Source organism: Haliotis rufescens, unplaced genomic scaffold, assembly GCF_023055435.1.
Source record: "Haliotis rufescens isolate VD_foot unplaced genomic scaffold, xgHalRufe1.0.p SCAF_72, whole genome shotgun sequence".
Lineage (NCBI taxonomy): Eukaryota > Metazoa > Mollusca > Gastropoda > Lepetellida > Haliotidae > Haliotis > Haliotis rufescens.
This window is the reverse complement of record NW_025964364.1, coordinates 676,694-703,708: the sequence shown is the minus strand read 5'-3', so window position 1 is coordinate 703,708 and position 27,015 is coordinate 676,694. Positions and strand designations below refer to the sequence as shown.

General features: G+C 40.0%; 2 protein-coding genes across 2 annotated transcripts; both read right to left on the bottom strand.

The window, feature by feature from the left end:
- Positions 1 to 803: 803 nt before the first annotated feature.
- On the bottom strand, positions 804 to 1,487 carry LOC124126766 (circumsporozoite protein-like). The gene has a single exon (XM_046490281.2). It carries the CDS (start codon positions 1,485 to 1,487, stop codon positions 804 to 806), a length of 684 nt encoding a protein of 227 aa, XP_046346237.2.
- Positions 1,488 to 12,397: 10,910 nt separating this feature from the next.
- On the bottom strand, positions 12,398 to 15,367 carry LOC124126765 (cell wall integrity and stress response component 2-like). The gene is made up of 4 exons (XM_046490280.2): positions 15,131 to 15,367; positions 14,633 to 14,799; positions 13,575 to 13,986; positions 12,398 to 13,349 (listed from the first exon to the last, which is right to left on the bottom strand). Exons 2-4 carry the CDS (start codon positions 14,795 to 14,797, stop codon positions 12,973 to 12,975), a joined length of 954 nt encoding a protein of 317 aa, XP_046346236.2. The 5' UTR covers positions 14,798 to 14,799; positions 15,131 to 15,367; the 3' UTR covers positions 12,398 to 12,972.
- Between the last annotated feature and the right edge of the window lie 11,648 nt (positions 15,368 to 27,015).

The window sequence follows — 27,015 nt, the reverse complement described above, 5'->3', positions numbered from 1 at the left end:
AACCAAACTGGTATAAATACAACAGCACATAATACTCAAGTTTATCTACAATAGCAAGAATGTCTTTTTTCAGATGAATTGTTGCTGTCCATCAATAATACATTATACTGATTCATATTATAAATTATATGATATTTTCGCACTTGTGAATGTACACATGTGATGCATATGTGAATTGTAAATGTGGCAAGGAATCCAGAGATACAAAACAATGACTGACCAAGCTGGTAAATAAAGTGATTGAATGTTTCCAAATCTTACTTCTCTTTTTTCACCTTTATTTGAGAAGTCCTTGTAGAACTTATGAGCACTTATTCACAGCGCCTTTTTGATTGATTGATATTTTATTTTATTTTTTATTTATTTTTATTTTTTTTGGACAACCTGAACTACTTAAGTTGAATATCAAGCATCAGATTATGAATAGGTTAATGTTAATGAGTACTCTCTAATAAGTACTCTCAATATAGTAAGTACTCTCAATAATGAGTACTCTCAATATGTTAATAAGTACTGTAATTGTACCAAATAAATACACATAACAAGTTAAACTGATTAATGAGATTTTTATTGTCTACATTGCACATTGATTAATGGGTGTATGTCATAAAATATCTTCATGGTTGAGTAATAGGTAAAAAAAAGTTCTTGGCTTCATTTATTCCTCTGTGCACAGCTCACACTGACATTGTATTGCACAGTTGGAACAACATCTACATTTATCAAGAGAAGCCACAGCCTCTCAAGTCCAAACACCTTCAACGTTTCAAGCCTTAAGCAGTTTTTCGAAGGACAGTAATGTATTATGTTTTCTTCAATGTGAGGTACATCTTGGCAATATCTTTATAATGTACACCCAGTACTGCACTCTGCCCCTGTCTACCACCTCGTCCTAGTTGTTGAATATAATCAATGATATTACAAGGAGGCTTCCTATGGGTAACCTTGCAAACACATGGTGAGTCAAACCCAATACCAACACTTGGTGAGTCAAACCCCGTACCAACACTTGGTGAGTCAAAGCCCATACCATCACTTGGTGAGTCAAAGCCCATACCATCACTTGGTGAGTCAAACCCCATACCAACACTTGGTGAGTCAAACCCATTGCCAACACTTGGTGAGTCAAACCCCATACCATCACTTGGTGAGTCAAAGCCCGTACCAACACTTGGTGAGTCAAACCCCGTACCAACACTTGGTGAGTCAAAGCCCGTACCATCACTTGGTGAGTCAAACCCCATACCAACACTTGGTGAGTCAAACCCCGTACCAACACTTGGTGAGTCAAACCCCATACCATCACTTGGTGAGTCAAAGCCCGTACCATCACTTGGAGAGTCAAACCCCATACCATCACTTGGTGAGTCAAACCCCATACCATCACTTGGTGAGTCAAAGCCCGTACCATCACTTGGTGAGTCAAACCCCATACCATCACTTGGTGAGTCAAACCCCATACCAACACTTGGTGAGTCAAACCCCATACCAACACATGGTGAGTCTATCGCTTGAATATCGGCTATTGATAAAAAAGGCACGGGTTCATCTGGGGAAAAAATATTTGTATTGTTTCATATGTACAGAAACGGGAGGCTGATTTCCATAGCCGACTCGGGCGTTTAAGTCCCCGTATAACTGAATATGACAGTCTGCAACAAAGCTGGTTTGTCATACATCCATTGCTCTAATCGTTCTAACGCCTTGGGGTAGCCTTATGGTTAAAGCGTTCGCTCGTCATGTCGAAGACGAGAGTTGGATTACCCACATGCATTTTTATCCGACTTCATAGTGAGGGTTGAAGAGGAGGGACTTATATGTCCCTCTGGCATCCAGGGGATAAACTGCCTCCGAAGAATGAGCTCATTGAACAGATAAAGTATATCTTTAAGATCTTTAAGATGTAATTTATCGACAGTGGGACAAGTACCATCAAACGGAAGTGCTGCAATGAGACCAGGGCGTGGCAGGCCTAAAAGCGACACCTGGACAAGATCGTCTCATGACATAAATTGCACAACGCAATACGGCGGTTTGTACGGCAGGCTAAACGTTTGCAAGATGTCAAATCTAACAGACCTTTTGGGTGCTGGGTGCTTTGACATCAACTCAGTCTGAATAACATCGTCTTTGGTCTTCCAAGTTAAACAATCACCATCAACAGTTGGACGATCGTGCATGGCTTGCAGTGCCCCTCACCAAACATAGGATTGGTAGTTTGCTCGCTGCAAGTGCTGAATAAGGCAGTTTGAGGCCGGTGTAACCTTTCGTTGTTGAGCCGCTTCTTACAGTGAGTTGTTTAACGCCGCTTTTAACAGTATTCCAGTTACATCACGGCGTGTCAGCTTAATGTGGGAGGAAAGCCCGAAGTGATGCAGGTCTCAGACGTTTACCACTTCGGCGAAACCAACAAGCACGGGTATGGTGCTGACACACCAAGAAACATAATCGGAGCGAGCCGGGATTCGAACCCACAGTCATAGGTTTCTGGCGTGCCCAAGGGACGCAACTCTGCACAGCGAATTGCGGCGCCTTAGACGACTGGGTCACCCGTGCCCCCGCTTCTTACAGAACAGCCAATATCTGACATTGTCTGCCTTCTTGCCAGCCCTGTCATCAGCAGTGTGGAGTCCGGAAATAAATCCCTCACATAGCCTTGCTTCATCTATCTATAAACGGATACACCAAAAGTATGTTAACCTGGTTTGATTGGTTGGTTGGTTGGTTGGTTGGTTGTTTAACGCCGCACTTGGTAATATTCCAGCTATATGACGGCGCTCTGTAAATAATCGTGTCTGGACCAGACAATCCAGTGATTGATATCATGAGCATCGATCCACGCAATTGTGATGGATGATATGCATCAACCAAGTCAGCGAGCCTGACCATCCGATCCCGTTAGTCGCCTCTTACGACAAGCATGGGTTGTTAAAAAGCTTAACCTAGTTTGGTGAACGTCACTGTTCTGTAGCGAAGTCAGTGGTGCATGCAGTGATAGTACGCACTGTCCCACTTCTTGAGCGACAGAATGAATAGGCATGCACCTCAGCTTTGCCGAAACCTAAACTCTGGACACTCCAGATCAGCAAATAGAAAAGAACTGAGCATAGCAGCATCCGTATCTGGTATCTAGTGTCCCGGATACCTTCTGGAAACCTTCAAAACAAATTTTCAAAGTTTGGGGTGTGTGTGTGGGGTGGGGGGTGGGGGGGGGGGGGGGGGGGGTGCATTTTGTTCAATTAAGTGTGAAACACATAAACATATTTGAAAGTTACTGGCAAGAACACTGAAGATTGCTGAAGGTATCCGGAAGGTTTCTAGAAGATATCCGGATGCACATTTTCTTGATGTTTTGTTTCTAGTAAATAATGTCGGCCTGGGTATCAGATAGCTGTTGTAATTTTGTCATTTTATCCTCTGCAAGCTGAGGTCTCTGGAGAAGTACTTTTGGAGAAGACATTTTCAACGATATATATTGTTTTTAGATGTTGATCATGACAGTATATAATAAACAAATATCACTTCTAGTATGATGCTATCCCTAAATTTCATGTTTTTACTCCAGTTTGTTCTGAGAAAAAGGGGCGGTGGAGTAGCCTAGTAGTTGAAGCATTCACTCGTCAAGCCAAAGGCCCGGGATCGAATCCTCACATTGGTTTGAAGCCCATTGCTGGTCACACACCGCGATGTTGTTGGAATATTGCTAAAAGCAGCGTAAGACCATACTCTCTCTGGAAATAAATTGAAAGAAATAGGCTATGTGCTCACCTGAGCCTTTGGTCCTGATGAGATTATTATAAGATTATTTTAGAACGGTACTTATATCAGTATATCTAGTTTCACTGACGTTCGAAACAGAATATGATTGCCCCAAATAGGTGTATAAGACTAATGACATACATAGTAAACACCTAAATAAAGTGCATTACATGTTGCATGTGCCCCAAAATTCCCCAGACCAATGTGGAACAAGTCGGTTGTTGATGTCTTCGAATGTCAATGTTCTTTGCACCATATTCCATAATAACATCAAATGTGACCTTGGTCTTTGACATAAATGCAGGTGACAGTTGATGATGTAGGATGTTAAAATATTTATATTTCAATTCAGTGATATATATATATATATATATATATATATATGTAAACATAAGTGTAGCAATTCATAGGATCATAAAACAAGATCAAGATGTGGGTAATATACATATATTGGATTGACTAATATATTATAATAAGTTGGCTGATAATTCATTCTATTTTCTGTCAAATCTGTTGATACTTCTATTTACATTGCAATAAAAAAAATCTATTTTACATACGTTTTCCACAATTTTATGAAAGCGAAAGTATAATGGAGCTTTCTTAATGCTTGACTGGGGAATGTATCTTTTCGCAAGTGGAATTATATGGTTGAAAAGACAGTTCTTTTTTGTTGAAACAAAATAGTTTATCTTGACTGGTAATATGAATATCATATGCAAGTTTCGAGTTTACGTACACTTCAATATCTAACCAAAATTCCTTTACAAAAACACATTCTACATATTCATGGTATACGTTTTTAGATTCAGAGATACAAACAGATCATGTATCATCAGTTAACTTCATTTTCATTGATTCCTTTTTTGGTATATAGAGCTTTATTTATGAATCTGTACTGGAAATGTATTAGTTTAAAATCATCGGTACACATTTTACAGTTAGTAAAAACACTATGATTGTAGCATATTTTTGTTCATTAAATGAATCTGGATTGGTAAACAAGTCATCTGACTTCGTACTTATATTAAAATATGAATTAAGTCTTGAGTTAAAACATCAGTGCAACTCTACCAGAACGCAGGATGTACATATGGACCGAATTCAAAATATCTAAATTGACAGATTTTGTTTCATTTCCATTCCCATAAAGCACTGAATGTAAAAACATTATTCCATAATATGCTTTTATTAAGTTCATTTCCCATTTATCACACAGCAGTGGAAAGTAAGTTGCAGCTAGGAGTTTATCACAAAATATTCTGGAACCCTTTGTTCTTATCAACAAGTCTCCCAAAATGCTATTTATGTATAAATTAGCTGTGATTCAAAATCTGTCATTTATTACTCTTCATTATAATGAGTAGAGTGTCACGCCGCTTTCAGCAATATTCCAGCAATATCAAGGCAGGGGACACCAGATCTGGGCTTCACACATTGTACCCGTGTTCAGAATGGAACCCGGGAACACCAACAAAACACTATGTATGTTACATAGAACAACAAAACACTATGTATATTACATAGAACAACAAAACACTATGTATGTTACATAGAACAGCAAAACACTATGTATATTACATAGAACAACAAAACACTATGTATATTACATAGAACAACAAAACACTATGTATATTACATAGAACAACAAAACACTATGTATATTACATAGAACAACAAAACACTATGTATATTACATAGAACAACAAAACACTATGTATATTACATAGAACAACAAAACACTATGTATATTACATAGAACAACAAAACACTATGTATATTACATAGAACAACAAAACACTATGTATATTACATAGAACAACAAAACACTATGTATGTTACATAGAACAACAAAACACTATGTATGTTACATAGAACAACAAAACACTATGTATGTTACATAGAACAGCAAAACACTATGTATATTACATAGAACAACAAAACACTATGTATATTACATAGAACAACAAAACACTATGTATGTTACATAGAACAACAAAACACTATGTATATTACATAGAACAACAAAACACTATGTATGTTACATAGAACAACAAAACACTATGTATGTTACATAGAACAGCAAAACACTATGTATATTACATAGAACAACAAAACACTATGTTTGTTACATAGAACAACAAAACACTATGTATATTACATAGAACAACAAAACACTATGTATGTTACATAGAACAACAAAACACTATGTATGTTACATAGAACAGCAAAACACTATGTATATTACATAGAACAACAAAACACTATGTATGTTACATAGAACAACAAAACACTATGTATATTACATAGAACAACAAAACACTATGTATGTTACATAGAACAACAAAACACTATGTATGTTACATAGAACAACAAAACACTATGTATGTTACATAGAACAACAAAACACTATGTATATTACATAGAGCAGCAAAACACTATGTATGTTACATAGAACAACAAAACACTATGTATGTTACATAGAACAACAAAACACTATGTATATTACATAGAACAACAAAACACTATGTATGTTACATAGAACAACAAAACACTATGTATATTACATAGAACAACAAAACACTATGTATATTACATAGAACAACAAAACACTATGTATGTTACATAGAACAACAAAACACTATGTATATTACATAGAACAACAAAACACTATGTATGTTACATAGAACAACAAAACACTATGTATATTACATAGAACAACAAAACACTATGTATGTTACATAGAACAACAAAACACTATGTATATTACATAGAAGGGACTGGTCAGGTGTTACAGGGTTTGCATAGGTTTTTGATACACTTAGGTAATGAAAATAATGACCCTCCCTCAATGCATGTCATATTTTGGGGGGACCCTCCCCAGCCCAAAGTGGTCAAAGTGCTAGTCTCACACGTAGTTTGCTACAAGGGAGAATCTAATAAGTACAGTTGAGACATCAGATTGTGTCAAGATAAACTGTTGGGTAATCTCAATGGCGGCCTTGGTAGCATCAAGGGATACAGCTAATCCTAAATAAACGTTAGATAAGTCACATGATCGCTCCTACAGAGCGCATGATCAAAGCCTGCCCCACCTGTAATGTTTATTATCTCTCTACGCTCACAGCAGATCATTAGCAAGATGAACGCAATCTCATCTCGTTGTGGATTAGGGATTAGCAGGGCAATTAGTGCCGGATGAGTACCAGCACTTGCAACTGTCTGTATAATTATTATTTAACTGGTCTCCTCCCATGGTGTCCTCCCATTAGTTAGACAGCTTATAACAACACTTTAAACGGTTGGGTGCACACTAATCCTTATGCTTGTTACCTCAGACTTTAAAATGGAATAGTCCAGATAAGATCTGACAAACAAAGCAAAGCAGCTTTAAATAGACACTTTAATATTAAAGTCGCTCTTCCCTTCTTCCTCTTTAACCTCCATCAAAAAGAACTCACCGAATAAAATAAAAAATAAAAACTAAATCACCAATCACCCGAACCCAATAATGGAAGGACTAAATATTTTTCAGTGGAACGCCAACGGACTCACCTCCCACGGCCATGAACTAAAAACTAAATTTAAACTAAATAAAGGCACTCACATGTATTTGCTTGTATACAGGAAACCAAATTCTCAAAAAAATCCAAATTCACACTACCTAACTACAACTCAGTTAGAACTGACAGAGCTAAACCGAAAACAAGAAGATCCGCAGGAGGAAACGATCTATTCGAGGGCCTATAAACATAAAAACATGAAACCCGCCTCCCCAATCCTCCAGCTAAACAATCAAACAATCAAATTTCAAAAACAAACCAAATTCTTAGGACTTATTTTCGATGAACATCTCACCTGGGATTCTCACATCCAAAACCTAACAACTTTTCCGACTGATGCGTATTTCGCACACGGGCCCGGCCAGGCCATTTAATGTGAAAGGGGCGAAAGTGGTGTGTGCAACCCAAGAGGGGGCTTTAGGGGTTGCTCATATAGAGTTTGAGAATTTTGAGATTCGGAATAGATGCCGATGGGGTTGGGGAGTACAACTAAGGGAGCTGGGTATGGTGGATGTTTGTTTGTTTATGTGATTTTGATTTGGTAGATTATAGTGTTTTTAGATGCGTTTTATTAGTTCCGTTTTTATTAAGATACTTGATACCCTCTTTTACATTATTTCATTCAACATTTTAATTCATCCATCCCTTAAATCCATTGTTTTAACATATTCGCCACTTCAGTTAAAGTTAATATCACAGTTCACATCACAGTTCACATCGAGGGAATCTGGCTTCATAATCCACCCAGGTTGTGACTATGTAGTCGTTGAATTCGTCAGCATTCGGTACATCGGGAGACTGGTTCATGGAGTCAATCCATGCATCCTGAACCTGTTGAAGAGGCAGCAGAGGCAAGGCAGCAGCTCGTCGGGTCCACTGGAAGAAACACCCCGAAACACGCCGACTGAGCTGAAGGAGGGAAATATAGCTGCAGCCTCCGGATCATGTCTCAAGACCTCGTCGTTGTAGAGGGCTGGCATAGGAGTGGTTGGTTCTTCTCTTGCTCTCTTCCTTAAGCTGCCAAGGAACTGGATTCTGCTGGTGTCTTTTGGTGGGTGGTTGTTTACAGTGAAATTTCTAACAAAATTTCCAACTGTTGTACATTTGCCAATGCAGGTCTTAACGGTACATCGCCAATAAGTACCAGTTTGTCTTACTTTGTTCTTGTAGTGGAGATATCCCTGAAAGAGGACCTGGAGAGTACCTCTTTGACTGGTCATGAACTCAACCTGCGGCAAACCTGCCATGATTGTGCATGAATTGTTCACAGACTAGGGGGAATTTATATGTGTAATAAGTAAGTTTTAACAAAACTTGCATCTCAACTTTTTGAGTAAGCTCCTACAAGCTCCTAACTCATTTATTTCCTGAGAATATTCAAACAGAATTAATGGCCTACTCTTATTAATTAGTCCGCTAATCATGGGCTGTGACCATTGTTAAGTGTCTGTGTTTGTTTAATTAATCCCACCTACTCCACTGTCTTACAATGGGTGTCTCACTAATGGGATGTAACCGCTGATGACTTTTATTTGTTTCTTAGAGTGAGTATGGTTTTACGCCGCCTTTAGCAATATTCCAACACTATCACGCTAGGTGACCAGCAATGGGCTTTAAACATTGTACCCATGTGGGGAATCAAACCCGGATCTTTGGCTTGACGAGTGAATGTTTCAACCACTAGGCTTCTCCACCGCCCCTTTTTCTCAGAACAAACTGGAGTAAAAACGTGAAATTTAAGGTTAGCATCATACTAGAAGTGATATTTGTTTATTAAATGCTGTCAACATCTTTAAAAAAATATCGCTGTAAAAATGTCTTCTCCAAAAGGACTTCCTCAGAGATCTCAGCTTGCAGAGGCCATTTAGAACTAAAATGACACAGAATATTACAACATATCTGATATGCCCAGACCGACATTTCTACTAAAAACAAAACATGAAGAAAATTTGCATCCGGATATGTTCCGGAAACCTTCAGAAAATCTTCAATTTTTCTTGGTAAGTTTCAAATATTTTGTATGTGTTTCCCACTTAATTGAACAATATGCACTCCCCAAATGTTGACAATTTTTGGAAGGTTTCCAGGAGGTATCCGGACTGGTTTGACCTGTGTTCGGCGCTATTCTCGCCGCGCTGCGCAAAGCGACACCTATCGAGGGTCGAAGAATGAGAAACCGTATATCATTACAAAGGATATGCAATAAAGAGCTGCTGCCAAAGTGACATGTTTTGTTGTTGATTAATACATACAGGACTTGAAAGGTGAAGCTATCAGTCAACGTCATATAATGTACAATAAACAAAAGAGAATTCGGGTAAACGAACTGGCGATAACACACTTATTCAATAAAAGTGTAAACTTTAAGATAAATTATCACTAGATATTATGATTAACCAATTCAAATTGTATTTTCTGTTCTGCTCGGCAATTTATTATGTGCAGAAATAAAGATTACCGAGTGTATTTTTTTTATCGTAAACTAAGCCGGATATGTCAGTCAGCTATACGTTTTCTACCAATCAGTTAAAAAGTACCCAGTAATATAACCTCTAAGAATAGTTATATCGTAATTACAACCGACAAAAGTTATATATATATGTATAACATCAGGCTGTTATATTGTTTTGGGAATGTTTCCTTTAATATCCACACAAAGGACCAACATCCCACACATCTGAAGCTGTACAGAAAAATTTGTTCGATGTTACGTGTCTTTGTAACAATGTAATATGTCGAAATATATATAGCGTTTGTTATATCCCGTATTCGTCTATCAGCTGATAAGGTAGGTTTGTTTCTGGTGTTGTACAGGTGTCACGTCACATTGGTCAGCTAGGATAGCACACGTGACATCTATGTTCATAATTATCATAACATGTGGTGTGTATATGTATAAAATATTGTTTTTATGAGTAGGCCAGTTTGGCCGGCTGCTGAGTTTTTACATTCTTGTCTTGTCATTTTATATGTACAGCGGGTGACAAAATTCTTCTTCTTCTTCTTCTTCATAATGTCTCACGGTTCATTAAAAGAATCCATTGATTTGATGGTCTTTTTAAATTGTTTTAAACTCCTGGTGGTAAATGAACACTATGATTTCATTCAAATTTCCTGAAGGTGTCATTTGTGTGTTTGTAGTTCAACGTCACATTGAGCACTAACCCAGTCTGGGACAAATCAGCCAACTCTCCCGATCAGACAATGCGTGTGTCGCATATACGACAGACAGACAGACAGACAGACAATAGTTTATTAACGTCTCACTCCTGTACATACATAAAACAGCTTCATACAACCTGACATAGATAAAATGTACAGAACCATTCAATAGAATTATGAGGGACGAATTATCACAGAATTTATACATAAATGATATAAAGATGATATAGTAAAAAGTTATCCATATAAAAGATGTTTTCTACGATTAAGAATTAAAAAGCAGACTTTGGCAAGTATAAAACACACACTGGAGTCACTGAAAATAAAACAAAGTTTGTCGATATCAGGTATATCTAAAAAATTATAAGATTTAGCAATACATTCTTTAAAAAGAGTTGCCCTGATATCATCATATAATGCGCAGTGAAACAAAACATGGACCTCGTCTTCTACGCTGTCATTACAGTGAAAACATTTTCTATTATTGACAGGTACACCTTCGTATCGACCGGTTTCCACTCGAATAGGAGCCACTCCACATCTAAACTTGGCTAGTGCCGATCTATAGTTTCTGGGCATCTTCTTTGAAACATAGTATTCTGTCCCATATACGTGTTTGTAACATCGATACATTCTCAATTTATTAAGCCCATTTCGCCCCTCTTCCTTTCTTAACATATCACTCCAACGGGTAACATATTTATTTTTACACCATTGTTCCACCTGTGTACAAACAGAAAATTTATCAATAAAACCTGTAGCGTTAAATAGATGTCCTAAATCCATATTAGTAAACTTCTTTCTTACCCTACCATTCCAATTTTTACAACCATTTACAGCGTATCTATCAGCCCAGTTAAACACGTGTTTGTTTAACCTACTAGACATATTCTTAGGGCGACACCATTGTCTTGCTACACTTTTCCACTGTCTGACAACAGGCGGTATCCATCCCATGTCCCCATTTATAGCGACGTTAGGGGCGTATTTGCCGAGTCCCAAATAAAATCTAATGGCTCTATGGTGTACAGCACGAACATGTTGCCCGAAGCCTGAACCAGGATGGAGAGAAGACTTTATTCGACTGTTTGATTTCTCGAGGACAAAAGATATTAGGTAAGATGAGCTTGATTATCTCTTGGAAATATCAGGATTTCAAGTCTGTGGATGCCCGGGTTGGCTTGGGGTAACTTCAGGATGTCGTACAAGGAGTGGAATGGCGACCTACAAGGTCGGTGTCCTGTCTTGCAAGGAGTGGAATGGCGACCTACAAAGTCGGTGTCCTGTCTAGCAAGCAGTGGAATGGCGACCTACAAGGTCGGTGTCCTGTCTTGCAAGCAGTGGAAGGGTGACCTACAAGGTCGGTGTCCTGTCTAGCAAGCAGTGGAAGGGTGACCTACAAGGTCGGTGACCTGTCTAGCAAGCAGTGGAAGGGTGACCTACAAGGTCGGTGTCCTGTCTTGCAAGCAGTGGAATGGCGACCTACAAGGTCGGTGACCTGTCTTGCAAGCAGTGGAAGGGTGACCTACAAGGTCGGTGTCCTGTCTAGCAAGCAGTGGAAGGGTGACCTACAAGGTCGGTGTCCTGTCTTGCAAGCTGTGGAATGGCGACCTACAAGGTCGGTGACCTGTCATGCAAGCAGTGGAAGGGTGACCTACAAGGTCGGTGTCCTGTCTAGCAAGCAGTGGAAGGGTGACCTACAAGGTCGGTGTCCTGTCTAGCAAGCAGTGGAAGGGTGACCTACAAGGTCGGTGTCCTGTCTAGCAAGCAGTGGAAGGGTGACCTACAAGGTCGGTGTCCTGTCTAGCAAGCAGTAGAATGGCGACCTACAAGGTCGGTGTCCTGTCTAGCAAGCAGTAGAATGGCGACCTACAAGGTCGGTGTCCGTGAAGGATGGAACACAGACAGGTAAATACTAACAATGACTTTATTTACACCATGACATGTTTTACATATGTTGTCAGTTCTTGGTATAAGAAATATCAAGTGAACCTGACAAATTGAGCGAGTGATTTGTGCAAACCCTTATAACCACTACCCCCACCACCAGGAACTTGTTACGGTCAGGCACATTCAGGTATAGACATTGACCCAGCAATGTGGGACGGAGGGAGTGTTTCAGGTATAGACATTGACCCAGCAATGTGGGACGGAGGGAGTGTTTCAGGTATAGACATTGACCCAGCAATGTGGGACGGAGGGAGTGTTTCAGGTATAGACATTGACCCAGCAATGTGGGACGGAGGGAGTGTTTCAGGTATAGACATTGACCCAGCAATGTGGGACGGAGGGAGTGTTTCAGGTATAGACATTGACCCAGCAATGTGGGACGGAGGGAGTGTTTCAGGTTCGGCTGACCGAGTGTGTTCAGATTCAACCGAGATCTGTGTTCAGATTGAACCGAGAGAGGTGTTCAGATTGAACCGAGAGAGGTGTTCAGATTGAACCGAGAGAGGTGTTCAGATTGAACCGAGAGAGGTGTTCAGGTTCAGCTACAGCGACACAGTGTCTGTGGACACATTCCTCTAGGGCAGAGCCGGGAACACCAGGTGTCCATGCCCTTCACGGTCCTCCAGACACCGACAGCTCGACAGCCACTCCCAGCTTGTGCCTTGATAGCAGATGATGACACCGGAACTGAGGGAACCACCGTTGTTGTTGTTGTTGTTGTGGTTGTGGTTGTTGTTGTTGTTGTTGTTGTTGTTGTAGAGGTACTTGCTCTTGTTGTCGTAGATGTAGATGTTGGGGTGGATGTTGTGGAGGGAGTGTTGGTGGCCGTGATCTGGATGTTGGCGCAGTTGATGAAGTGCTCCTGGGGACCGTGGTTGACTCCCGTGCCGCCAGCGTCCGTACCCCAGGCGTTGGCTGGCAACAACACAAAAAACATTATTGCAAGTATCATGACAATCATACAGTTGACCCTGAATCGATAAAATTTTATTCTCAATTGTTTAAGTTTATAACTCAACCGGGTGTTAGCCGACATTAAATATTGCACAAGTAAACTTATATTTCTGAAGCACTTCAATGACCCTCACAATGAACATTGAGTATGGAACACCGCCAGGGACGTATTATTAATTTACATACCTGTGACGTATGTCCACTGTAATACACAAAAGTCACATGTCATATCCGACGGTAGACTGGCTTTCACGTAATACATCCTTGTTTGACTTCCAATATAGTACCTCACCAGCGGGCCACCAGTGGTCGCTGGTTGTACCTTGTGGTCAGTCGGGTCAAGGGTCAACAATGTTTTGTTGAAGCACTCCAGAAGAGCATCCCCGGCCAACAGGCCATTGTCACATAACCTGAATTCGAAGTAGCCTCTGTGATTGGCTAAGATGAGCACGTTCATGGTGATGGTGTCCCCTGAGTGGAAGATGCGGCCGATGGTGTCGGCGTAGTACAGGCCGCCAGGTTCGTTGTTGCGTTGATGTGCGTCGTAAGGGTCCCCACAGGCGCCGCACTTGCCACCAATTGTGTTTGACCACTGGTGCTGAAACAACGAAGTCGATCACAGGTTTCTGGCGTGTCCAAGTGACGGTGTTGCTATGGGGGTTGACAGGGAGTGGTTGTTTATAAGTGTTGTTTATAGTTTAACGCCGCAAACAATAATAGTCCTGCTTTATGAAGGTGTTCTGTAAATAACTGGGTCTCAACCAAACAAGCCAGTGATTAATATCATGAGCATCAATTCACGCAATTGGGATATGATGACATGCATCAATCAAATCAGCGGGCCTTCACCCGATCCCGTTAGTCGCCTCTCACGACAAGCAAAGTCGCCTTTTACGACAAGCATGGGTTGCTGGAGATCAATTATGGCCCGGATCTGGAGCGATTGTTGAAACATGCTCCATGAAAGGAGCGTTGAGTGCAGCGTAAACAAAACAAACAAACAAACATACTTTTAACAATAGACGGTTTAATGCTTGAACATACTTAATTGAAGAAATTATTCATATTGTATCACTTAAAATATATCTCAGTCTAAACGCATGTGCTCCGGACAGAATGGTATGTGTGAGAGTGGACGACCCCTAATGACCAAACTTGAACTGAGATCTACGACGTGACGAGCGATCACCTGAGTTGTTTGGCTACCGGCGGTCTGAGACTCAAGAAGGAATAACGGTACTTACATTCAACCCGCCACAGTTAAGTTCGGCGTCGTTGTAGTTGGCGGGAGTGTTGTAGCCAAGCCTCCACATACTGGAACGCTGCGGGGGGTCCATCAACCGCCCGTGACCTGTGACCCCAGGGACGGAAAGTGCGAACATAGCAATCGTGGACAGCAGGGACGTCATCACTGGACAAATATAAACACGACCTATAGAACTGATCCCCATCAATATGTGATGGCTGCAAGACGAAACTTAAGAACGGGCTCGGTGACGACATAGGTCGTTGCTCATAATATTGATCACTTGATTACTTACCGGCCACCGCCATATATAGCTGGAATATAGCTGAGTGCGGCGTAAAACACGAAGTAACGAAACAGTCATTGTGGTAATTGGGAGAATAACGCGACATGGATATTGTAATTATATCACGGCGTAGTACAAGTAGCCGTTTATCATTATTGGTAAAAAACACGTGCACGGGTACCAACAGACCAAAGATTATTAATAACCCACCTTTTTTGGCAAACCAAGATCTCTTTGACTATTTATAAGTGTAACCGTGCGTTCCGGAGTCCGCAGTGTCCTGGTGTCCGACACCCGGTCGCCTGCACGGGTATTTCTAGAGAGTTGCGCCGCCAAGGGCGACGTCCACGCTGGACAGTGATAACACCCTGGCTATCTGGGGTGTGACATCACTATCTGGCCGCTGAGAGCGGCGTGGCTCCGGGCGTCGTGTTGTCGCGTGATGACATCTTATTCCCACACCGTCACGGGGATTAAAGCACCCGGGGTGTGTCGGGTGATAACTACAGCCACGCAGCGACGATCTACCTGTGCCTGCAGAAGCAGGTAACTAGATCTCATTACGTGTCGTTAATGTAGATTATACAATGGTCGCATTCACAGCAGGTAAACCAGATATAGCTGCCAGGTAAAACTAAATGCATATGTCTGAATGACTGTTTAACGCCACAAGTAACGATATACATATGGAGTAATGGGCGTGTAAAGCTACCTGTAACTATATACATATACTGTTTGACTGAATATAGCTACTGTAACTATATATATATATATATATACTGTTTGACTGAATATAGCTACTGTAACCATATACATATACTGTTTGACTGAATATAGCTACCTGAAACTATATACAAACACTGTTTGACTGAATATAGCTACCTGAAACTATACATATACTGTTTGACTGAATATAGCTACCTGTAACTATATACATATACTGTTTCACTGAATATAGCTACCTGTTACTATATAAATATACTGTTTGACTCAATATACCTGTTACTATATACATATACTGTTTGACTGAATATAGCTACCTGTAACTATATACTTATACTGTTTGACTGAATATAGCTACCTGAGCTATATACATATACTGTTTGACTGAATATAGCTACCTGAAACTATATACATATACTGTTTGACTGAATATATCAACCTGTAACTATATACATATACTGTTTGACTGAATATAGCTACCTGTAACTATATACATATACTGTTTGACTGAATATAGCTACCTGAAACTATACATATACTGTTTGACTGAATATAGCTACCTGTTACTATATATATATACTGTTTGACTGAATATACCTGTTACTATATACATATACTGTTTGACTGAATATAGCTACCTGTAACTATATACTTATACTGTTTGACTGAATATAGCTACCTGAAACTATATACATATACTGTTTGACTGAATATATCAACCTGTAACTATATACATATACTTTTTGACTGAATATATCTGTTACTATATACATGTACTGTTTGACTGAATATAGCTACCTGAAACTATATACATATACTGTTTAAATGAATATATCTACCTGTAACTACATACATATACTGTTTGACTGAATATAGCTACCTGAAACTATATACATATACTGTTTGACTGAATATATCAACCTGTAACTATATACATATACTGTTTGACTGAATATACCTGTTACTATATACATATACTGTTTGACTGAATATAGCTACCTGTAACTATATACATATACTGTTTGACTGAATATAGCTACCTGAAACTATATACATATACTGTTTGACTGAATATAGCAACCTGAAACTATATACATATACTGTTTGACTGAATATAGCAACCTGTTACTAAATACATAAACTGTTTGACTGAATATACCTGTTACTATATACATATACTGTTTGACTGAATATAGCTACCTGAGCTATATACATATACTGTTTGACTGAATATACCTGTTACTATATACATATACTGTTTGACTGAATATAGCTACCTGTAACTATATACATATACTGTTTGACTGAATATAGCTACTGTAACTATATACATATACTGTTTGACTGAATATAGCTACCTGTAACTATATACATATACTGTTTGACTGAATATAGCTACCTGAAACTATACATATACTGTTTGACGGAATATAGCTACCTGTTACTATATATATATACTGTTTGACTCAATATACCTGTTACTATATACATATACTGTTTGACTGAATATAGCTACCTGTAACTATATACTTATACTGTTTGACTGAATATAGCTACCTGAGCTATATACATATACTGTTTGACTGAATATAGCTACCTGAAACTATATACATATACTGTTTGACTGAATATATCAACCTGTAACTATATACATATACTGTTTGACTGAATATACCTGTTACTATATACATGTACTGTTTGACTGAATATAGCTACCTGAAACTATATACATATACTGTTTAAATGAATATATCTACCTGTAACTACATACATATACTGTTTGACTGAATATAGCTACCTGAAACTATATACATATACTGTTTGACTGAATATATCAACCTGTAACTATATACATATACTGTTTGACTGAATATACCTGTTACTATATACATATACTGTTTGACTGAATATAGCTACCTGTAACTATATACATATACTGTTTGACTGAATATAGCTACCTGAAACTATATACATATACTGTTTGACTGAATATAGCAACCTGAAACTATATACATATACTGTTTGACTGAATATAGCAACCTGTTACTAAATACATAAACTGTTTGACTGAATATACCTGTTACTATATACATATACTGTTTGACTGAATATAGCTACCTGAGCTATATACATATACTGTTTGACTGAATATACCTGTTACTATATACATATACTGTTTGACTGAATATAGCTACCTGTAACTATATACATATACTGTTTGACTGAATATAGCTACTGTAACTATATACATATACTGTTTGACTGAATATAGCTACCTGTAACTATATACATACACTGTTTGACTGAATAAAGCTACCTGTAACTATACATATACTGTTTGACTGAATATAGCTACCAGTAACTATATACATATACTGTTTGACTAAATATAGCTACTTGAAACTATATACATATACTGTTTGACTGAATAAAGCTACCTGTAACTATATACATATACTGTTTGACTGTCTACATGCTACATGTGACATGCTACACCTTTTACACGTGCAAAACATATATTCTTGAGCAACATTAGTCAAACGGTAATTATTTATACTTACATTGATATAAATAATAATGGAATGTGTAATAATTTTTCCAATCAATATAATTGATGCGATACCAAAGCCAAATTAATAGGATTTAAATGCGGGACTAGGCAAACAGGCACTGAATGATTCATGGTACAACGTACATGCACTGAGTATAGAATTTAGCTTGTTCGCTCTTGTAATATAATTATTAAAAAGATAGTTTCCAGTATTACCAGGGCTCCTGATTATTTCTGTAACCGAATAAATTATTTGTTTCTCAGTTAATTCTCAGTGGGATTTTGTCAGGAAATCAGGTATGTTTCAGCTGCAGCTGCAAAGCCAAATAGTGTTTATACTAAAACTGTGAGTCCTGTGAATATCCTTTGAGAAAAACACCTTGCAACAATGTAATTTCTGTGGCAGACAAATTCTGTATTTTCCCACAGTCTGAATAAGAATGTCTTTTTCCAGAATTTTCTGGGTTAGTTAATGCTTTTCGGTAAATTCCAAGCGCCCACAGCTTTGCTACAGGCAGGTTAGGCGTACAGTGTACAAGCTTTATGAATAAAATTCGGAAGGAAATTAAAGACAAACTTAATGTTTCCCGGACAGCATTAATTATTGCTCTCGGCGAGAAAGGATTTCGATACACTTCACGTGGCGATGACCGAGCACTCTTCAGTGGGAGGGGGCAAGGGTGGCCCAATCGTCTAAGGCGCCGCGATTCGCTGTCCAGAGTTGCGTCCCTTGGGCACGCCAGAAACCTATGATTGTGGGTTCGAATCCCGGTTGTCAGCACCATACCCTTGCTTGTGGTAAACGTCTGAGACCTGCCTCACTTCGGGCTTTCCTCCCACATTAAGCTGACATGCCGTGATATAACTGGAATACTGTTAAAAGCGGCGTTAAACCCAACTCACTCACTCACTCATCTTTAGTGGAAAACACTCCACCCTGTCTATGATGTTATATATTCCCATTCCACTAACTACATGTGGCTTCCGTCAGAGGGACGAAAAGCACCCTTGGCACCATCAGATAAAGGTAATCGTGTCATTGTTTTGCACGCCGGAACCCGTGATCTGGGGCTTATTGATAGTTTTGAACTAGCTTTCGAGGCGAAAAAGAAAACTGGTGATTATCATAAGGAAATGAATGGTGACGTGTTCATAAACTGGTTTGGACATCCAGTCTACAGCCCAGTCTAAACATCCCCAGCGTCATTGTCATGAATAACGCCAGTCATTATAACATCCGGAAACCAGATACTGTCGCGCCAACCAGGAGTAGTTTGAAGGCGATCATGCAGAGATATCTGACATCTTGCAATGTCGACTTCAGACCATCTGAAACGAAAGTTTAACTCAAGGAATATATTTTCGCCTCAATGAGAAACCAGTAAAGTACAAGACAGATGCCCTGCCGGCACAGCATGGTCACGTTGTCTTACATACGTCAGTCAGACATTGTGAGCCCAACTCTATTGAGCCTGACTGGACTAACTGTAAAGGGTTATTGGTAAGACACAGCACAGCATTCAAACTCACTCATGTCAAGCCTAGAATCACACAGAGGTATGGCAAAAGGTTGAAGATATAGAACGTCAGTACCGCCAACGTGACTGCGTGGCCAATGTGATATCTACAGCCTTATTGCCCCCGTTATCATACCTTTGGGCGATGGTACCTCATCGGTCGAGTCAGAGGCTGGCTAAAGAAATAAACTGTAGAACAGGAATTACTTCTTGATTAAAAGTAACAACCTTCTTAATGGCATTGGGGGGCACGGGTGGCCCTGTCGTCTAAGGCGCCGCGATTCGCTGTGCAGAGTTGCGTCCCTTGGGCACGCCAGAAACCTATGATTGTGGGTTCGAATCCCGGTTCGCCCCTATTATGTTTCTAGGTTTGTCAGCACCATACCCGTGCTCGTGGGTTTCACCGAAGTGGTAAACGTCTGAGACCTGCATCACTTCGGGCTTTCCTCCCACATTAAGCTGACACGCCGTGATATAACTGGAATAATGTTAAAAGCGGCGTTAAACCCAACTCACTCACGCACTCACTTAATGGCATTGTGTATTCATACCCGTCCAACACTCATCCCGTTTCATAGCTGTTTACTAATCTATCATTTCTCCAAGAAAATATAATGCAGTACATCTCTCATTTGCTACCATCGTCAACGCATATCTGAAAGTACGGTAACGGCAGTAACTTGAGACCACCCCCAACTCAGGAGACATGGGCACCTGCGAGAATGCACGGCCGGTGTGAGGTCATCATTGACAGGTGTTAGGTAATTACCTCAGACGAAGGCCGTTTCATCCACGCATGGCAAGACACGAATATTTTCTGTGTTTTTCATCATTTTACTGTAAAAGTACCTTTAAGCCCTATCACAGTGACAGTTGGGATATGCTTAATTGTGTTAATTTGCGTTATTTGGATATATGCTAATTTCTGAGCCTTATGATGCATTTTTCTCGCATTTCCGACAGTACTTTTTGGCATGTACTCTCTTGTGCAATGGAACAACGACTGTTGTTGATTAAGAAGCAATAAGTATGTTAACATGAAATTTTAGTGATAAAAGCTTTGAACTTAGGAGAATTTCTTTGTACCTAATTTGCATGGATCCTCTCAATGGTAACAAACGATGTCACATAGATACACTTAAATACTGGCAGTGCGACCACAGATTTGTATCTATATTTAGGAATCTAAATTAATTGGAAAAGAATTATTTGTTCATAATTCGGAATTTTGTAACTTATCATTTCCTATTAATTCTGGACCGCCTCCGTCGTCTAGTAGTAGAGAGTCTGCCGTGAGAGCGTGTAGGTCCGGTGTTCGATACCCGGCCGCGTAATTCCAAAAGACGTTATAAGATGGTACATGCTTTTACCCTGCCTGGGGCTCAGCATAAGGGACAAAAACAAGGACTGGTTGGCTGGAGTAGTAATGTTAAACTGCGACATGGTATCTCAATGGGCTAGTACAAGCAGCCACACACACACACGCACACACGTGCATGCACGTCGCTATATAAGTGCAATAATCTTGAACGCGACGTTAAACCCAATGTCACCCCAACTTAAATTCGGAGTTATTCTAGGATGGCATACAATAGGATGTTAAAACTTTTGAAGAGGGAACTTATTTCTGATAATAAGTGTAGATGTGGGGCTGAGCTTGTGATCAGGTCGACATTTATCCCGCGTCACACGCCCAGTCCCATGTTCCAGATGCCAAAATAAAATATAATAACATATGTTATGCTTTGTTAATTATTCAAAAAACGACCAAAGTAACAACGAGAGGAACTTGATTCACTTCTTTCGTTTTACTAACTATTAAACTATTCAACGCTAACTCTATGCCCTTCAGGTTATTGGTTTAACCTTCGAGCACTAGATAGAACGCAGGCAATGCTGTCACTGTGGACAATGGATTGATAGATATCCTCATGATTCTCAACTTGCTTGTGCTTGCGTTTACGGTTTCCACAAAATTACGATAGGACGTATAAAACAGAAGTTCGAAGTACTCCGCTTCTCACTCTCAGCCATGCTGACTTCTTCCTTGGCAGATATTCCATTACATCGGGCAGTTGCCTCATTTCCTCACTGCAGTGTCAACTGTCATCACCATGGCTAATGTAACACTACTCCCTGTAGTGTCACCTGTCATCACCATGGCTAATGTAACCCTACTCACTGTAGTATCAACTGTCATCACCACAGCTAATGTAACACTACTCCCTGTAGTGTCACCTGTCATCACCATGGCTAATGTAACACTACTCCCTGTAGTGTCACCTGTCATCACCATGGCTAATGTAACCCTACTCACTGTAGTATCAACTGTCATCACCACAGCTAATGTAACACTACTCCCTGTAGTGTCACCTGTCATCACCATGGCTAATGTAACCCTACTCACTGTAGTATCAACTGTCATCACCACAGCTAATGTAACACTACTCCCTGTAGTGTCACCTGTCATCACCACGGCTAATGTAACCCTACTCACTGTAGTATCAGTTGTCATCACCATGGCTAATGTAACCCTACTCACTGTAGTGTCAACTGTCATCACCATGACTCATGTATAAAACAGAAGTTCGAAGTACTCCGCTTCTCACTCTCAGCCATGCTGACTCATTTCCCCTCACCTTATACAATTTTGTCAGACACTGTGTCATTTTCAAATATCTTACTTCTGTTAAAAACTGGACAGGCTTTTACAAGGTAGTTTCCTAAGTCTTTCTACCTCATGAGATCTCATCAAGTTAACATCAATACGCTTCCTTAGATTCTCCATAGTTTTTCCAAACACTGAGTTATTTATGAGCTCTTACAGGTTCTTTTCGAAATCACTAATAGCTTATCTTTACTAAATCTGAGTTCAGCTTTATTTAGGGTTCCACCCAAGGGCTTTGATCAATCTTTAGAACTCTATGTATTTCCCTTAGTTTCATACTTATAGATAGATATAACAGGTTTCTACAGTGGACTATATTTTTGTCTTATCCATTAAAAGTTTTTCTTCATTAGGTAACTTTGTCTTTCCCATCAAGTTATGTTGATATTTTCAGACATCCAATCTCGATTAACCATAATTTTTTCAGGAGCTAATCGACTTGACCATTTTTAAAACTCATACCTGCATTTCCCGTTCACCTTGCATCAGCCGACAGGAGACTTATTACCTTACAGGCGGGCACGCCAGAAACCTTTGATTCTTGGTTCGAATCCCAGGTTGCTCCGATTATGTTTCTAGGTTTGTCAGCACCATACCCGTGCTCGAGGGTTTCACCGAAGTGGTAAACGTCTAACACCTGCATCACTTCGGGCTTTCCTCCCACATTAAGCTGACACGCCGTGATATAACTGGAATACATGTACTGTCAAAAGCGGCGTTAAACCCAACTCACTCACTCACTCACTCACTCACTCACTCACTCACTCACTTTACAGGCTAGATTATCTGTTATAGTGGTTCTAAAGTTTGTATATATGTACATGCTTTATGTTTTAATGAATTTCTGTGAATTGTTTGAATGTTTTATTGAATGATCCCATGTGTGTGAGAAAGAATTCCGACATGTGTGTGGTGAATAAAGATACTAGTAAAATGATTGGGAGATACACTTCATATATACCATTCTATTTGGTTTGTGTGGTTTGTGAGTCAATCAAGGACTTATCGCACCTTGTAGTTAACTTATAAGATCATAATACAATATACACTGTGCTGTAAATAATGTCATGACGTCAGTTGGGTGTTATATACATAGAATTTCAGTCTTTGGAAAAATGTTCTAATATTCTTATTTTAAGAAACATGCCTACTCCCAGTCGTATAAACTGTCATCACTACGGCTAATGTAGGCCTACCCACTGTAGTATCAACTGTCATCACTACGGCTAATGTAACCCTACTCCCAGTAGTATAAACTGTCATCACTACGGCTAATGTAACCCTACTCCCAGTAGTATAAACTGTCATCACCACGGCTAATGTAACCCTACTACCAGTAGTATAAACTGTCATCACTACGGCTAATGTAACCCTACTCCCAGTAGTATAAACTGTCATCACTACGGCTAATGTAGGCCTACTCCCAGTAGTATAAACTGTCATCACCACGGCTAATGTAACCCTACTCCCAGTAGTATAAACTGTCATCACTACGGCTAATGTAGACCTACCCACTGTAGTATCAACTGTCATCACCACGGCTAATGTAACCCTACTCCCAGTACTATCAACTGTCATCACCACGGCTAATGTAACCCTACTCCCAGTAGTATAAACTGTCATCACTACGGCTAATGTAGGCCTACTCCCAGTAGTATAAACTGTCATCACCACGGCTAATGTAACCCTACTCCCAGTACTATCAACTGTCATCACCACGGCTAATGTAACCCTACTCCCAGTAGTATAAACTGTCATCACTACGGCTAATGTAGGCCTACTCCCAGTAGTATCAACTGTCATCACCACGGCTAATGTAGACCTATTCACTGTAGTATCAACTGTCATCACCATGGCTAATGTAACCCTACTCCCAGTAGTATAAACTGTCATCACTACGGCTAATGTAGACCTACCCACTGTAGTATCAACTGTCATCACTACGGCTAATGTAGGCCTACTCCCAGTAGTATAAACTGTCATCACCACGGCTAATGTAACCCTACTCCCAGTAGTATAAACTGTCATCACTACGGCTAATGTAGGCCTACTCCCAGTAGTATAAACTGTCATCACCACGGCTAATGTAGACCTATTCACTGTAGTATCAACTGTCATCACCATGGCCAATGTAGACCTACTCACTGTAGTATCAACTGTCATCACTATGGCTAATGTAGGCCTACTTACTGTAGTATCAACTGTCATCACCCTGGCTAATGTAGACCTACTCACTGTAGTATCAACTGTCATCACCACGGCTAATGTACACCTACTCACTGTAGTATCAACTGTCATCACCATGGCCAATGTAGACCTACTCACTGTAGTATCAACTGTCATAACCATGGTCAATGTAGACCTACTCACTGTAGTATCAATTGTCATCACTATGGCTAATGTAGGCCTACTCATTGTAGTATCAACTGCCATCACCACGGCTAATGTAGGCCTACTCACTTTAGTATCAACTGTCATCACCATGGCCAATGTAGACCTACCCACTGTAGTATCAACTGTCATCACCATGGCCAATGTAGACCTACTCACTGTAGTATCATCTGTCATCACTATGGCTAATGTAGGCCTACTTACTGTAGTATCAACAGTCATCACTATGGCTAATGTAGACCTACCCACTGTAGTATCAACTGTCATCACTACGGCTAATGTAACCCTACTCCCAGTAGTATAAACTGTCATCACTACGGCTAATGTAGGCCTACTCCCAGTAGTATAAACTGTCATCACCACGGCTAATGTAACCCTACTCCCAGTAGTATAAACTGTCATCACTACGGCTAATGTAGACCTACCCACTGTAGTATCAACTGTCATCACTACGGCTAATGTAACCCTACTCCCAGTACTATAAACTGTTATCACTACGGCTAATGTAACCCTACTCCCAGTAGTATAAACTGTCATCACCACGGCTAATGTAGGCCTACTCCCAGTAGTATAAACTGTCATCACTACGGCTAATGTAGGCCTACTACCAGTAGTATAAACTGTCATCACCATGGCTAATGTAGACCTACCCACTGTAGTATCAACTGTCATCACTACGGCTAATGTAACCCTACTCCCAGTAGTATAAACTGTCATCACCACGGCTAATGTAACCCTACTCCCAGTAGTATCAACTGTCATCACTACGGCTAATGTAGGCCTACTACCAGTAGTATAAACTGTCATCACCACGGCTAATGTAACCCTACTCCCAGTAGTATAAACTGTCATCACTACGGCTAATGTAGGCCTAATCCCAGTAGTATAAACTGTCATCACCACGGCTAATGTAACCCTACTCCCAGTAGCATAAACTGTCATCACCCTGGCTAATGTAGGCCTACTCCCAGTAGTATAAACTGTCATCACCACGGCTAATGTAACCCTACTCCCAGTAGTATCAACTGTCATCACCCTGGCTAATGTAGACCTACTCACTGTAGTATCAACTGTCATCACCACGGCTAATGTACACCTACTCACTGTAGTATCAACTGTCATCACCATGGCCAATGTAGACCTACTCACTGTAGTATCAACTGTCATCACTATGGCTAATGTAGGCCTACTCATTGTAGTATCAACTGCCATCACCACGGCTAATGTAGTCCTACTCACTTTAGTATCAACTGTCATCACCATGGCCAATGTAGACCTACCCACTGTAGTATCAACTGTCATCACCATGGCCAATGTAGATCTACTCACTGTAGTATCAACTGTCATCACCATGGCCAATGTAGACCTACTCACTGTAGTATCATCTGTCATCACTATGGCTAATGTAGGCCTACTTACTGTAGTATCAACAGTCATCACTATGGCTAATGTAGACCTACCCACTGTAGTATCGACTGTCATCACTACGGCTAATGTAACCCTACTCCCAGTAGTATAAACTGTCATCACTACGGCTAATGTAGGCCTACTCCCAGTAGTATAAACTGTCATCACCACGGCTAATGTAACCCTACTCCCAGTAGTATAAACTGTCATCACCCTGGCTAATGTAGGCCTACTCCCAGTAGTATAAACTGTCATCACCACGGCTAATGTAACCCTACTCCCAGTAGTATCAACTGTCATCACCCTGGCTAATGTAGACCTACTCATTGTAGTATCAACTGTCATCACCACGGCTAATGTACACCTACTCACTGTAGTATCAACTGTCATCACCATGGCCAATGTAGACCTACTCACTGTAGTATCAACTGTCATAACCATGGTCAATGTAGACCTACTCACTGTAGTATCAATTGTCATCACTATGGCTAATGTAGGCCTACTCATTGTAGTATCAACTGCCATCACCACGGCTAATGTAGGCCTACTCACTTTAGTATCAACTGTCATCACCATGGCCAATGTAGACCTACCCACTGTAGTATCAACTGTCATCACCATGGCCAATGTAGATCTACTCACTGTAGTATCAACTGTCATCACCATGGCCAATGTAGACCTACTCACTGTAGTATCATCTGTCATCACTATGGCTAATGTAGGCCTACTTACTGTAGTATCAACAGTCATCACTATGGCTAATGTAGACCTACCCACTGTAGTATCAACTGTCATCACTACGGCTAATGTAACCCTACTCCCAGTAGTATAAACTGTC